Source organism: Larus michahellis, chromosome 9 (assembly GCF_964199755.1).
Source record: "Larus michahellis chromosome 9, bLarMic1.1, whole genome shotgun sequence".
NCBI lineage: Eukaryota > Metazoa > Chordata > Aves > Charadriiformes > Laridae > Larus > Larus michahellis.
Window position 1 is genome coordinate 17,495,009 of NC_133904.1, and position 16,413 is coordinate 17,511,421.

Below are 16,413 nucleotides of genomic sequence, written 5' to 3' on the forward strand. Positions count from 1 at the left end.
CGCTAAAGCAGGGCAGAGAGTGTAAAGGCTCCCTTTTGAAAGGGATCCAGGTGACTCCAAAATCCTTTTACTTTTTGCTTTGCCAGAATTTCTTCAGCTGTTGCTGCGGTCAAGCACCTCAGCAAAGAAGGGAAAAATAGAAGCAAATATGCCCGAAACCTGCAAGTTAACTTTTGTTGCTGCTCACTGGGGTGGGGGAGAAAAGGGAGGGCAAGAGAGGAATGGGCTATTATTAGGGCATGAAAAGGGTTTTAAGTCTTTTAGATACCAAAATTAATTACTGCAGATCTAGATCTCGAAGTGTTTGCTGCCCTGCTAAGAATGGTAGGGAGATGACATAACCAGCAGAGTAACTAATAAAATTATCTACTTGGACTAAGCTTTTCATTTTCAAATAGGACTGAAAGTTATCTGGTGCTTCATTTTCAAATTATAGCTCAAGTATTCCATGAACTGTAAGAGTCTGTATAGTAGCTTTTGTTTATGCTTCAGGGGAAAAATGCTTTGGTTACCAAGCTTCCTAGAATTACTCTTTGTTCCTTTTAATGCACTTCAGAAGGGTGTAGATGTTAAAAGTGTTAATTAGAATCAAAATAGCAGAAAATGAATAGATGCTGAAGTATCTAGTTTTGACAAATTTCTACTTAATTAACGTTTCTGAGCTGAGAGCATGAGGGCTTTATTACTAAACCAGTCCCCCGTTACACTAAAAAATATTGAAATAAACTGTAAATTGATACTGCTATAATATAGCATTACAGAAATAACAAACACACATTGTTTTATGTAGAATACGACAATGCTGAACTCACTGCCATGTTGCAGTCCTTTAATGTGATCGCACTTGAGGAAGTAATCTGTAGGGCTGTCAGAATTTCCACCTATGCAAACTGCCTTTACTGACAGGGAATTTCTTGAAGTTATTGAATGAAATACTCTTATTATGAGATATTAGAGGAGATTTGATTTGATAGAAGTAGATCTTTCCCTTTATCTGTCTCTCTGTACACCTGTATACAGAGCATTTTGGATTCCAGGGTCCTTGAAAAGCCTGGGAAAGCACTACCAAATCCCTAACTTTATTATTATGATTGTTATTTCCTCCTGTTATGATACAGGAGGGAAACTAAAGGAGTACTTCTGGTCTTTAAATTGATGTTGTTCTTTGTGATGCAAATCCTACTGGAAACACACAGTGCCCCTTTCTGTTGTGCACTCTGCTCTTGTCAACAGCTTTCAGATAATTAGTTTGAAGATACGACTCGCTGACTCTTGGTCAAAGCTGATTGCTAGAGAGTACAGTAGGAGAGAGGCATAATGGTTTCTTCTAAATTAAAACCAATAGCATTTATTATAAACTCAAGTAGCATAATTTTTGAAGTTCTAGTTAGGTTTTTCTACAGAATTTTTTTTATAAAGAAATATACAAATGAAGATGCAGCCAAGCAACTAGTAATAAGTTAATTAAATTACAAGATCTATTTGAATGAAAGCAAGTTAATAGAACTGTAACACGGTCAATAAGATCACATACACCAAGTTTACTTTTAGAAGTTTTCATCTGAAATATTTAGCTTTGAAATTAGAAATAGTTGCGTGTATTTAATATTTATGCCGAGGTTTCAGTTTCCTCTTAAAAAGTTAAATAGCCTCATTAGACCTAGTCAAAATAAATTTTATCTGGAGGAAAGGTAATTTAATTTAATGATGATTGGAATTGAATGGGTTTATATATTTTAGGATAAAACAGAATATAATTTATGATTCTTAACATAAAAGCATTAAAATCTTTAAACTGATGCGGTGCCACACAGCAGGGAATATTTCTGCCTATTTAACATAGAATGTTGCTTTAAACCTAGAGAAAATATTTTTATTCAAACCTTTATTTTAATGTGGGCAAAGGACAGGGAATGCTGAATTAAACAGATCTGAAATGCCAGCACTTTCATTATCAGTCTCTTCTTGGCAGAAATAATTTTGAAAGTGATGTAATTGGATCATGTAACAATCTCTATTACAAGGCAAATAATGGGAAGCTAAATTTTGTTGTTTCTTGTGCACTTGCAAACTGTTAGTTAACAGTGTTGGTTTGATTGCCATTTCTGTGTAGTAAGTTTTTAAAATGGGCTAATTTTAAAATTATGTGTGTTATCTATTTAATTCTATCATGTGTAATTAAATGAAGTTTGACTTTTATCTTCTGATGTTTTTGTGTTGTATACTTTATAGCTGAATAAATTGCAAGAGTAGACGGGATCAATAAATTAATGTACTATGACCTCTGGAAATAACAGCCCAAACAACCTTGATCATGAACTTTCTTTGGAGCTGTGACGTATAATCCAAAATATTTTTAAAAATATTTTAAAAAATGCAATCTGGTGTTGCCTTTGTGGTGAACACTCCAGCATGCTTATAGATACAGTATTCCAACGGTTAATAAATCTTACCAAAAATTAGTATCTTAGTCTAAATTTGTCTAGTTTTGGCTTTCCACTATTACTAGCTGCTTATGCTTCTTTTTACTTAGTTGAAGAGCTGCACTTTGGTTTTGTTCGTGGTAGGACATTGTGTTCGCCAGGGGTTTGAGGTAGAGCTGGCCAGCTTTCTATTATAGTCAACTGGGTAGAGAAGCTCAATATGCTTTTAAAGCCAGTTTTTCTTGGAATATAAACTATAATAGTTACCTTTGACAACGGAATGAGAGAAGAGAGGATAGAAATTTTTAAAGGGTTTTTATATGAATCTTCTCAGAACCCAGGTAGCTTTGAGGGGAATCTTTGCTAGCTTGCCTTCCTTAATAATTTTCTAAGTGGCAGCACACCACCCTCTGTCAGGTTCCTAACACAGTTTCCCCTGTGCAATGTGCAACCTGGCTGGTACTGCCTGCTCTGCCCGCTCCTCCAGCTCTGCTCCATGCAGACCCTCTGGTCCACCTCTTGCAGTCCCAGTGATCTTCCTGCCTTCAGTAGGCCCAGGTGCTCCGTTAAGACCAAGCTCTTCTGGGAGAGACTCCAGTTAACACAGGTGCTTCTTAATGCACACAGCACCACGCTGAGCAGAAGAAAGAGACACTGCCCATCAGGTCTTTTAGTCTATGGACTGTGTGATTTTAAGAGATTTTTATTTTTTTTATCTTAGATTTCTGATTACAGAAGCAGTCAAAATTTGCGTGTATTTGTTCTGAACGTTTTTTTTCCTGGATGAATGATTGAGAATACAGAAAACAATTGTATCAGATACATTGAAATATAAAAATACCAATTAGATCATTAAGAAAAAAATGAGTAATAATTTAAAATACTTTAATAATAACAACAACAACATATCATTACTACTACTTGATTTAATGAGAAGTAATCCTGTATTCTTAGGATTATATGTTGGTAAACTTCTGAGTTTCTGCAAAGCTTGTAAGAGAGTATATACACAGACTATTATCTGTTACTCAGTATAACAGATCTTAAAACTTCATCGTACCTACTATTAGGGAAGTGATTATTTAGGGGAATAGGTAAGAAATGAATGTGCAGTGCTTTGGCTATCCACGTAAGTTTCCCGTGAGCACACTATTAGACATAAAAATGTTATTTATCCCTTGGTGAAATGAGATGAGCTGCTTGTCTGGATTGTGGGGAAAGAGAATGCACGTGTGTTTATTGTGGAGAAGCTAACTTCACAGAAAAGTCAGAAACCTTCATCCTAATTTCAGTATCTGTCTGATCCAACAGGTAACTTGTGTCTGTTCCCCAGATAATCTTGCATTAACTTAATACGGGCACAATTGCTGATCTCACCACTTCATAATGCCTGGTGCTCATAAATTTTTCAGTTTTGCTTCTGGTTGTGTCCTTCTGCATCTCTGCCAGGGAAGCTAGAAATTCTGTAGAATAAATGATAATGAATGTTACTATGTGTAGACCACGTAATCCAAAGCTTTGTGAACAAAATACCTTGCTGCAAGTTTTTAATCTACTTATACAGTAGTTTACAGCAACAAGCACATTTGCCTCTGGCTATTCTGGCTGCTTCACAAACTATAAATGTGTGTATTAAAATGTATATATTTTAAACTACGTTAAATATATGCATACATATTTAATGTGGTTGGAAAAAGTCTGTGGTATCTAATGTCAGACTACAGTGTCTCAAAAAAACTTGCTTTCCACAAAATATTTCAATAATGTTTAAAAAAAAAAAGTTCATTCAAGGATGACCTTATGACCTTTCAGAGAAAGACAGGACAGGAAAAAATACATAAATGCAGTATTACAGGTGCAGAGGATTCTGCAAACTTGCCAAGCAAAATGAACATGTCAATTCCTGATTTTTCTCAAAGTACTCTACACAGTAGTGTTGAGTAATATGTTTCTTCAACACAGAAGGTAACATTTTCTAAGTGTTAGTGTCTTGACTATCAAACCACTGAAAAACATGAGTGGAAGTAGTGATTGAAACGTCAGCAATGAAAAGAAAATCCTGTTTTGTATATATCTCCAAAATGGAAGTGTGAGGAATGAAATAAAAGCTTTCTTCTAGAAATATGGTTTCATATGGTCTTACCTGATACAATATTTACATCACTTTTGGAGGACTTTAATTACTTTGCATATAAAGACTTCTTTCTCCTTGTAGTAGCAAGTCATTCTTCAAACCCTGTTTAATGCATGCTCTTCCTTTTTACTGTGCTCCTGATTTATTCATGTGCAGTAGTTATTTTGCTTTACACATTTGCCTGTTTTCTTCCATATAGCAGGCATAAAGGTATGTGCACCCCCTTGGTATCAGGTATGGAAAATGTAGGGATGCTATGTATTTGATATAATTGCTTATGGCTAAAGTTTTCAGTGAGTCAGCTTTCACGCAGTGGTGTTTGATGTGAGGTTGTGTTGTATTTTGACATTCAGTTCAAAGTGAAAGTGCAAACTACTCCTGGGAAGATGGCTCATTCTGGGATGGCTTATTTATCCTTGAAACTTTTTCTTCAAATGCTTTAAGGGGCTTTGTAACAGAAAAACGCTCTTTATGTGCTTTAGTCAGCAAAACAAAGGGGTGTTTGCCCGTAAGAAGCGGTACAGTAATATTCAATATGTTGCCAAAAGAAACTTTTGAAGCTCACTAAACTCAAGCTCACAAGGCTGGACCTGCAGAAATCTGAAGCAGCTCTTCACTTACGTATTCTGGTATATAAATTCTTGATTCATGCTCTTTGCAAATAATATGGTCACATGCATGAAGGTACTTGAGAAGTTATATGGCCTCAAAGTTCTCACTTCACATCTATGAAAAAGGCATTTGGTTGAAGTAGCTTGCTTGAGGCAAAATTGCTGGTCATCAGCAGAGCCAGACTTGGGAGGCGGACATACTACCCTGCGGAATCTTTGTTCCTTTGGCTTTGCTTCCTTCCAGTGTTGCTTAGTACGTGAGTGTTGCTATATCAGAAATATATGTGCTAGTATCCTGTGTATGACTTATTGCTAGTGGCGTAAATGCTACAGAGGAGGTCTTAAAAGTTGAATTATGATAAATGCTCTATGATGGAGAAATCCAGTACTTGGCATTCAGTAATACACATGAAATGCTAGGTGTTATTAGGAAAGAAATACAGAACAAGCCATAATATATTGTTACGTCTGTCACAGTTTAAACCCACATGTTGGATGTTGAATGTAGTTCCAATTACCTCACTGGAAAAGTGTAAGAGAAAAGTGGCAGGAATAGCGATAGGTATGATGACTCTCTGTCTCGAATAAGACAGATCCAATTTTACAAAAGGCATTTCTGGCCTGAAAAAGGTCAATAAGGCGTAACTATTCATAATTTCTCTTAGCAAAAGGTGTGACCAAGTGAAATGGCAAGCTTTAGAACAAAGCAAGTATTTTTGGGACAGCTCATAATGACATTATGGAACCTGTAGTAAGGAAGCTAGTTTAACCATTTTTTATCTGAACTTCATGTCTACCGTTTTGAAGCATCACTTCAGGCACTGGTTATCAGGAAAACGTTACTCCACCTGCATGGGAGTTAGCACTTCCAAAGTGCACACTAACTTGTTGCATCCCTAGCTGAAAGATTTAGAGGTGCTCCTCTTTCCCTATAGGCATCAGTTAATTTTGGACATGCGAAATCCTGGTGTGTGGCCACTGGGTAGGTACCTGCGCGGTCTTAACTGTGCTGGGTCGCAATGCGTATCAGTATTGTTACTGACAAAAGTCTTCATCCTTGACACCCACAGAAAATTGTCATTTGAGAATACTGTTCAGATTTTTATATAGCACAATCTTTACAGAGAGCTGTGGGGATTAGGCTTCTGTTGGTGGAATTGTCCAGTGTTTGACTTCACTTGGAGGGCTCTGATGATCATCTCTGGGTAATATGTGGTAATAGAGGAGGATAGTATTTAGAATTATCCAGAAAGTGAATATTAATAACATGGAAAAGAAATCAGAGTTACTTACCAGTAAGAGTTCAGGAAGAGTTTTCTGTCCACCTCCATTCTTTTGCAGTTTGGACTTTGTTTTCTTGCTTGAAAGGAAACAATATAGCATGGTCTTTGTACAGACACAGAACAAAAAGAAGGGCTGGTTAATGAACTGGAATATAGGTATTCATTAGGCACAAAATGTTTGGCCTTGAAAGGTTGTAATGCATGATTACGTACTGTATGAGTATGTGAATGTCATATATTGGTCATAATCTTAGAGTTTTTTGAGAATTTCACTCCTTCAGTCTTATTATGTATTATAATGTCAGATGCATAGTCCATGCAGACACAGTCCACATAGACACAGAATGACTGGAAGGCAAAGTTTCCCTGTTCTTTGTTTCAAAAGTAATTCACCTTTGAATTAACGAGATGTTAGTTCTACTGAAGAACATAAGTCTTCTGCGATCCTGCATGTCTTTTCCTTTTATTTATGCTTTGTTCAGTGATCTGATCAGTGAGATGAAGACCTGTATAGATACTTGGCCTGGCAAAGAAGTCTCTAGAGGTGATCCCTGTATGAAATAACCCAATATGCTTAATTTCTTTATCTCAAAAAGCAATGTACCTATCTCAGACATGAATCTTTGTCTAGATAGTAAATCTTACTTTTGCCTGTGGGCAAAACACAATGGAATCACTTCAAACCATTTGCAATACTCTAGAAAAAATATGCATTAAAGCATAAATATGTGGAATGTGTATATAAATATATTATTCAAAGAAACATTAATAGAATTATGATAATCTTTTTTTCTTTCACTATATTAATCCTAATACTTTACGTTCCTTTTAATGCTTACAAGTTAAGACAAAAGGGCTGGAGATTAAGCAGTTGTGTTAGTTGAGTCTGAATGTGTTGTGGGCAGAGCGAACAGCAGGACTTTGTGTATCTGGCATCTCTCTTCTGTCTTCTTTGTTGTTGCAGCTGAAGGAATTAAATAAGCCAGTGCATTTGTTTTACTTAGTAAAAAGATAAGCTTCATAAATATTGGTGACTGGCAATCTGGTTAGTCCTTGAAGGCATATTACTCCATTTCTGTTTTATGTCAATCTGAAAATTCTTATTTTGCAATTCTTCATCAGCATTGGCTGCATTATGGTTGATAATTTCCTGTGTTCTGTAACCTAAACACTTCTATGATCACTCAGTAGAAGGAGGAAATGAGAGATATTTGGTGCTGTCTTGTTTTTGTTTCAAACTGTGTCATTTTACTAAAAAGTCTTACTACTAAAATTCATATCTGGAGAAAACACCGAAGAATCTTATAGTTGATTCTTATTCTTTTGAGGGATGATATTCAGTACTGTTTCTCTGAGCATCATTTCTGCTTTAATCTAATGTTATTCTATTTGAAAATTTCAGTCATGCAAATGAAAGGCAGATTGTTCTTGCCTGCGAGGGAGCGTAGAGGGGGAGCCTCGTGTGGCTCTGCCCTTCCCTTGGTTCCTGGCATGGCTCTTCAGATCTGCCATAGCAGGGGACCACTGCAGCCTTTTTTACATTGCTGCGTTCTGCCAGCTTTCTGAAGGAATAAAGAGTTATCAGTTGAGAAAATGCTTGAATTGTAAATTTATTTTTGACTCTTCTCCAAAGTTTTGGGAAGTCCAGCAGGGAAAGATGCCTATATCAAATGTCTAGGTGTGGTCCTAAGACTGTGAACAAAATCATAGTGAATTTCCCAGGACACTGTTTAAACAAAGCAACATCATAGTTTAGCTGAACTCAAAATCACAAATTATCCTTCATTAATTGGTCTACTTATAAATTAATTATTCAGTCTGGTGTAGACAACATTTTTGTTTATGACTGATAAGGAAAATGGGAACTCTGTAAAAGTTTAGTAAGAAAACAATAGTATGAAACTAGACTGTTTCCAAAATCAAATGGTGAAAATAGCACATACCCTTCTGAAGAGGATTTTTCATCAATAAATTTCAAACCACTCTGCAAAAAGGTTTTGTGTTCACATTCCCGTTTTACTGGTAGTCTGGCTGTATGTGTAAATCTGTAACTAAATAAAGCCAGAAAACTTTGATGGAGAAGGAGTCTGGCAGAACCTGGAGACTTTGTTAGCATGACCCAGTCCCTAAACTTTCAGTGAGGTTTTGATTCATGATCAGGCAGAATAAGATAAGGAAAGATAAGGTTGTTCCTTTGTCTTTTCCACTACAGCTGGTTTTGATGCTATGGTAGGAATTTCAAAGACCAGCTCTAGCTGTATTAAACTCAACTGTTTAAATTCCACGACATAGACTTAAAATTCACCAGCTTTTTTTGTAGTCTTGGATGAGGCTTTTTAACTTCTGTTATGTGATGATCAAGCAGCCTATAAAGTCCTTTATTTTAGCTGAAATCTGAGATTCACATAATCATATATTCGTAGAAGGTGAGACTTCTGTAAAGAAACAATGATGATTAAATAGAAACTGGTAAGATTGCTTGCTGTTGCAATGTATTCCTACAGTCAAGTGTCCTTCACCCCTGTCTTTCGGGAGTACAGCAAAGATACTCTATTAGGCTCTGCCCACGGTCTCCCTTTGCATTGGAAATTTTTTTCTCCTTTTGGTGAGGAGCTGCCGTGAAGGCTTTATCTTAAAATAGTTTTATTCTTAAAGACAGAAGTTATGAGAAGGCCAGGAGAACCTATTTCATGTGATCTGAACCTCAAAATTATTGAAAAAACCAAATTAAAGACGCAGTCTAAGGTCATGAAGAGAATTAAGCTAGTTTATTATTCCAGGTGCAAGATGACATCTCAAATTGTGAGTTGTTATATCATTTTAAATCATTGCCTCAGAGCACAGCTAATTAGTTTTGTAGAATTAGTTTAGGACTATGGTAACATTTAATTAGGAAGTCCTATTAGCATTTCGTCTTTTGAGTGCTTTGTATAGAATATCAGCTTTGACTTCTCCAATTAATTCTGCTAACTCCATGTCATAATAAATCAATTGGCTTCGCTTTTTGCTTATGTACTAATTCTTAGTGGCTCTAAAGCTTTTGGAGCTTAGTGGTATTAATGCATCTTCCTGCATTCTAGAAATATTTTATCTTGTTTATATGCTGTAGCTAGAAAGGTAAAGAACACAATACTGTAGTTTTAAAGCAGCATTAAGTTGTCATAGCCCTTCAGTGTCTGACGCTTGCCTTTGGTCACTGGGTTAACTGCCTCTCACACTCTTTCCCAGTAGTTTCCTACTGCTCCTGCAAGTACCTCACACTGAGCTCTCAGAGCAAACATTCAGTAGCTCACTTTCTGAGGAAACTTTTAATGTGGAAATTAGACATACTTAATTTCATGAATAATGTATATCTAACTTCATCTACAATGCTTCATAGTGCAGTGCTGGCTCTCCATCATAATCCACAGTGACCACTCCTTCAAAGGGTTGCAGATAAGTTTCTTTTTCCTGCTGTACTTGTGCCAATGTTAGAAAAGACATGTTTGTGATAAAAATCATTAAGCACACTAAACATCTTTATTTTTTTATATGTGTTAATCGATGTTTTTACGCCTCTACACAATACAGGAGTGTTAAAATAGTTGAAATCTTATTTTCTTTCAAAATATGCAATGGAGGTATAATTTAACCCTTAGATGAATCAATTGGGAATTTTTCTGTCAAGTAAGGCTTAGGCTGGTGAAAAGGGAAACTATTCAAATTCTTGTTTTTCATTTGAAAAACACTAAAAAAGATCCAACCATTTTGGTTTTAAGGTTGCCCAAAATATTTATAGCATATGCATTGACGGAAGACAACATCTTGTGAGAACAGTGACCTGAAAGATTGTAAACTCTGGGCATGCGTATGGAAAAAGATGCAACAGAATTTCTTCTAATTTCACATAACTCAATAGGAGTATGAGCGTTACATGGCACATATATGTTAAGATGGCCACGTATTAAGCACGTGTTTATTCTTGGCCTCCTATTGCTTGTGTCTTTCTATTTCCCTACATATTCAGATTTCTGTCTGCCCACAGTGGGCCAAGTTTTTTTATGTTTAAAGCAATAAAATGATAGTTAAGCTAATGCAATCAAGTTAATGGCTGTTTTGACATGTTTTGAAAAGAGGCAAAAGGAGTAATTAATATAATGGGTAGTTGATATGGAGGAAGCTGCTTAAATTATAATTGTTGTTTAAAAACCAAGTAGTTACATGTATCCAGAATTTTATTCCCCGACTTGTACAAACTCGTGATACATGATATTCACAAATACTTTTCCTCTTTAAGATACCCATACCCTCATGAAAAGGGATTTAAATTGTTGTAAGACTACTAAGAGCGTGTGATGAACGTAGGAGATAAATGGATGATTTTGAAATGGCTGGAGAAAAATAGGTGATAGTCAAGTCTAGTTTTGATATAGCTTTCTCTTACAGCGTGAGACTCAGGATGTTGTCAGGTTAAAGAATACTCTACTTTCTTCTTTAAAATGTGTAAAATGTTACCATCCATGTAATCGCATGTCAGGCTGGAACTTCTTGAACATCTAAACGGTATTTTTTTCTTGTTTGCCTCTTGCAGTGAATAATAATAGGCTGTTTGGGTTTTTTTCCAGATAACCTTTTTCATGCTGCTGTCTGCAGTGTGCGTAATGCTGAACTTGGCTGGTTCCATTCTCTCTTGTCAGAACGCTCAGCTGGTGAAGTCCCTGGAAGGATGTCAGTTGGTGAGTAATGAAAAACAAATCTCTTAGGGCAGTGGATTTTATTTTTCATTTGTTTGGGCTTTATACACATATTCCTTCAATTTTCAAAACTGTGTGTATTTAGTAGAGCTATCTATAGGCCTTACAACGTGAAAAAGCATGTTGGGAAAAGATTGAGAGCTAAAGTACTCATGTGTTTCTGGTGTTTTGTTACCTCAGAAAGTAAGTTGTAATATTAGAAAGACTTGCTTCTTAGTGTTGTGGTACAAATGACCCTTAAACAGAATTGGTGGAATACAAGCCACATCAAAGCAGTGCAGTCATTGCCATTTGATGTCAGCAGTATCAGGATTTTATCCAATAGCCAGTGTATTTCACAGATGCACTGATTTGGTATGTGTATGTTTTATTTGCCAACCTAAATTAGTTCTTTTTTTAATTTCTAAAGCAAATATATGTTACTTATGTTAAATAAAATACAGAATATACAGAATAATAAAAATTATCACAATGTAGCATGCTCTAAATGATTAAAAGGTATCAGTATACCTTAAGTCTTTATGTTTTTATCTCAGGAAAAAAGTACGTATACACTGAATGTATATGTAATGTACATACATTGTATGTATTTTCTGACTTAAACTTACGAAGATGTCTAAACTCATGTCTAAAATTTCTGATTTAAAGAATAAAACCATGATCCCCCCCATAAATTCAGGAAACAAATGACATTAAATTGTAAGACTGACAAATGGACTGGAGAACATTTATGGATATGCATCAGTGTTCTTTTTAGTATAATCTGGCTGTCAGTAGACCAGTCAAACTGTTTAAATTGTATGAGTTTATGAATCATAGGATTTATGAAGCAGTAGGAATATGTGCACAAATGCACCCCAAGGCATCGATTTGAATGATAAAGAGAAAAGACATTTTCCTCTCTAATGCCAGCAGAAGACTCCACAAAATGCTTGTGCACCTCTTCTATCCAGCCATTGTTTTCCTCCTTTGTTCTAAGGTTTTCGTCCAGTAGAACCCTTCAGGCTTCTGTTTGCACACAATATATTTAATAAAACTAAGTTAAAATAATATAAAATGTTTTGGCAAATATTTTGAAAGGCACATGAAATGTACACAACAGGAAACCATTCGGCTGTGACCTGTCACATGCCTTCACCTTGTTTAGTCAGCTTTTAAGCCTGTGTTCTGTTTTCCTGTCACCCCTCCTGTTTGAGGGGGTGTCTGCAGACCTATCAGTTAGGTATTCTGCAAAGCTTTCTACAGTGCTTGCGATTTCCGGGTGTGACTGGGGTAAAGGCTTTATAGAACCAGGTGGATGCAGCCAGATAGCTGACTCAGTGGAAAACCAGCAGTGACCCAAAGAGAGGAAGGGGGAAGATTTTCCCTATCAAATATTTGACCTGGGAAACTCCTGATAAAGTTCCTGGCTCTCAATTTGATGGGGAGTTGGGGTTGTGCTGCAGAGCTGGAAAAATCAACTGGTGGAACTGTGGCGGTGTGCTCTTCCCTTTGGAGTGCTATTGGAAAATAGCTTTTTTGTTGTGGGGTTTGTTGTTCTTTTTCATGGAAAAAAAAGAAGTATCAGAGGTATTTTTTGTGGAAGATCTTTGGAATGAGTCTTACTTAATTTGTTTTGAGGTCTTTGCTTTGATATTAGGACTATTTAGAAGTTACTTTAAGGGACTACATTTATATCAGAACTTCCCATGAAGACTTACAAAAATGGCCAAATGGAAGAAAGAATAAATAATCTCTCGAATGCTTTCCTAACTGTATAATGCAATGATATAACTATATTATGTGACCTATCTGCTAGAATTTTCAAACACGATATTTTGACCTGGAGCATTGTTGTGATGAATATTTTAGGCTTGTGTCTAGACATAATGCGCTGCTGGTTGATACATAGTGTTCCATATTCTCAAGCAATGCCATCTTGCCACTTCTGTCATGTAGGACAGTAACAACGCCCTAAAGGAAAAAAAAAAGGAAGGAACATTGGAATTTTGGAAACATGAATTTACCTCTTCCTCATTCAATAGCTCCTTGTTTGATTTGTCAGCAAAATCACCTACAATTTCTGTACTGTTTGATACATAAATTATTTCAGAACCAACATGTTCTTAACTCTATGTACTGTTGTTGACATTTAATTGACTATAGTGATAAATGGAAAAAAATGTGTGTGTATGTACATCTGGCTGAGGGGAGCCATTTGTACTTGTGTGTGCAGTCTTTCACCTCTGACTCAGTAGTAACCAGTGTCATTACTGACACGGTTTGGACAGATGTCCAGTACGCTGCGGGAATAGAATTTAAACAGCAGACCCTGTCCCAGACGGAGAGGAATGCATGTAGCAAGAACAGTACCATCGGTGCTGTGGTGGCTTAGTGCACACATGGCTTTTGCTGCGTATGTACGTCTGCTTTTCTAGTTCCTTTGAGGCAGCCATTAGCAAACAGAGCTACTCAGCAAAGCCCACTGAAAAATCCCTAAGCCTACAATTCAGTTGCTTACTCCAAGTACTGATGTTGGGGACTCTGTAGGTGCTTGTTGGAGTCTACATTTAAACACGTTGACAGGATTTATCATTTAATAATACCACCCAGCCATATGTGATCTCCGTTCCGGGATGTATTGTGATAATCTGTGTTAGGATTCCTCATAGGCCTTTGCACCAAGCAGAAAGATTCAGACTAATGAAACGAAATCTTTTAATTTATCCTAATACAAGCTATAATAGAGGTGTAGGACAAAAGGAAGAAAATCAAGTTAATGAGAATCAACCAAGTGGCATTGTAGGGACAGAAAGTTGAAATAAGCAAAGTTCTGCTCAATTACCACATTCACAGACAATGAAAGGATTGGCTTCAGCCACTGCTTAGATGTTCACTACCAAGAAAAAGACCGAAGTCAACAGAAAGTCATTTCAGTCTTTTAAATGTTCTCTTCAGTGACCTCTCTTGTGGTCATGAACTCCACGTCTCCTCTTCAATTTTTGTTAGAATCACCACCTCTAATAGGAAAACTACTGCTGCCGAAGTAAGCAGTGACTGAGCTGTGCAGCTGAATTCTCAGATCATTGGTGAAAATTTAAAGGAATAAATTTGTTTCGGTTAAGGTGAAATTTAGAAGAAAAAAAAAAGCTGGTTCAGGAAGAATTGCTTTTTTCTTTCTTTTCTTTTTTTTTTTTGTTCTGTTTTTTTCTTTCTCCAGCCTTTTGAAGAGAAAAAAAAAAAGTGTTTCAGTTCTTTGGGATGTTTTCCACTTGGAAGTTTAATGTTTAATTTAACGTTTAATACCCTGGATTCAGTGATTTTCATGGGATCACATTTGATCTGAACTTTAAAGTAGCCTTGGGTTCTTTACCTGTGTATTTGCCCCCCTTCTTCCCTCCTTTGTCTGGCCTGCTCTAGTCTTGTTCTAATCACCAGCGAGGGACAGGCGTGGTATCAAAGAAGTGCTTTCAGTGGGCAGGCAGAGGGTTCGCAGGTGGAAGCATGCATGTCTTTGGGTGGCATTTTGAGGATAAGAGGTTTGGTGGGTGGCCACGTAGGACCTGCCTGAGGAGGTGCTTTCCCCATTTCATCTCTTGTGGCAGAATTCAAAGGAAACCTTTGCTTGTTTCTCCAGGTTAATGGAAGGTTGTCACTTAAGCAAGAATCTTGCAAATAGTGTTTTGCATTTTTTCCAAAGCCAGTGTACTTGGCTAGTGAATTAGAAGGCAACAGTTATGGTTCGTTTGTACTTCTCTGAGCTTTTCATTCCTGCTGCAGATGGAATGTGCAAATTTTCCTCTGCCCTAGTGAGCTGCTGACCTGGCAAAAGAAGATAAAACAAATGTTCAAACTGATAGTTTAAACTTTCAGAGCATGATGAAAAATACTATGTAGCTTTGCCATAATGTGTTGTACTAGATGAGGGCAATTTAATTTAATTGTGACTGTTTATCATATCATAATTGCTTTAAAAAAATACAGTTTCTTCTGCCCAGACCTTGCTTTTTAGATTTTCCTTACTCAAAATCACATTTCAATCAGACTGGGGGCTTGGATGTGAACACATTAAATTGCCATGTTGAAGTGCTTATACCTCTGAAATTCTAGAGTTCTGTTCTTGTAGGCCATCACTGGGAGAGATGCACTATAGTGGACAATACTGCTTTGTGATTAAGCACAGGCTTTGACTCAGAAGTTGATAATGTATTACATTGAACGTGTTTAATTATTTTGTTGCTGGTTTTCATTCAAAAGGGAAAAATATCAGTTTCTTAACAGCTTGTTCTAAACTTGTATTTCATGTCAATTCCTTAGATGGCTCACTTCAGAGTTGTAGATCTGTGCAGTCCTGCACTGTGTGCCTGGGTGTACATTATCAGAGAGCTCCAAATCCTTTGATTGCCTTCTAGGATACAAATTTACTTTATGGTGATGCAGCTCTAGGAGTCAAAATCCAGCTTTTGTAGATGTGCAGTTTGAGAAGTAGTTAACATCCAATGTAACTGTACCAGACAAAAAGATACTAGTAAATTTCCAAGCACAGTACAGTATAAAAGTCAAATTCAAAATAAACTCTTATTTGCTTGTAGTATTTCCGTCAAACTCACGCTGAATGCATGATTTTAAAAGTGATAATAGTATCTACTGTATTGTGGAGTTTAAGTTCAGAAGCATTTCACATGTAGAGGAGTAGTTTGAAGAAAAAGAATGAGACAAGGGTCCTATTTTCCCTGGGGATTTATTGTAGATTCCGTAATATATATTTTTGTGTGAATATGTAAAATGTGCTCACCATATGTTAGCATTTTGAATGTGTAATAGTGTTTATGCTCTTTATCCTGCAGCTTAGCAACATGTAACACTGAGGAACAAAAAAATACCAGTAGCTTTAATGGCTTGTTATGAAAATTTAATTGGAATTTTTTCCCCCGTGATTAGCTGTAGATCCTGCAGCCAAAACCTCAAGATAGTGTTTTAAGTCAGTGAGAGTAGGATGTGTGCAGAGCAGCTACACACTCAAGCTGTTCATTAATGTGTGTATGAGAAACAACATTTCTGCCATATGAATTTCTTTTTCAAAAAAATTAATCTCTGAAAATTGTGCTTAGCATATGTGGGTAGAGAAATTTGTATATTTTAATTTATATTCTACTACTGCAAAAGACAATTTTGTTAGTGATGTTTTATTTCTTAGTTTTTGTTCACTTATTCATTTAAAAATAAATGCTCTAGTTTTAATCAAATTTA

General features: G+C 36.4%; 1 protein-coding gene across 5 annotated transcripts in view; it reads left to right on the top strand.

The window, feature by feature from the left end:
• ENTREP2 (endosomal transmembrane epsin interactor 2) overlaps window positions 1–16,413 on the top strand; it is a 154,356-nt gene that overhangs the window by 75,593 nt on the left and 62,350 nt on the right. For all 5 annotated transcript variants that reach the window (XR_012588992.1, XM_074600449.1, XM_074600448.1 and 2 more), the window contains exon 3: window positions 11,056–11,166. Coding sequence is in view for 4 of the 5 variants with exons in the window: in XM_074600449.1 (XP_074456550.1) it covers window positions 11,056–11,166 (111 nt within the window). In the remaining variant the exon portion in view is untranslated. The remainder of the gene's footprint in view (window positions 1–11,055; window positions 11,167–16,413) is intronic.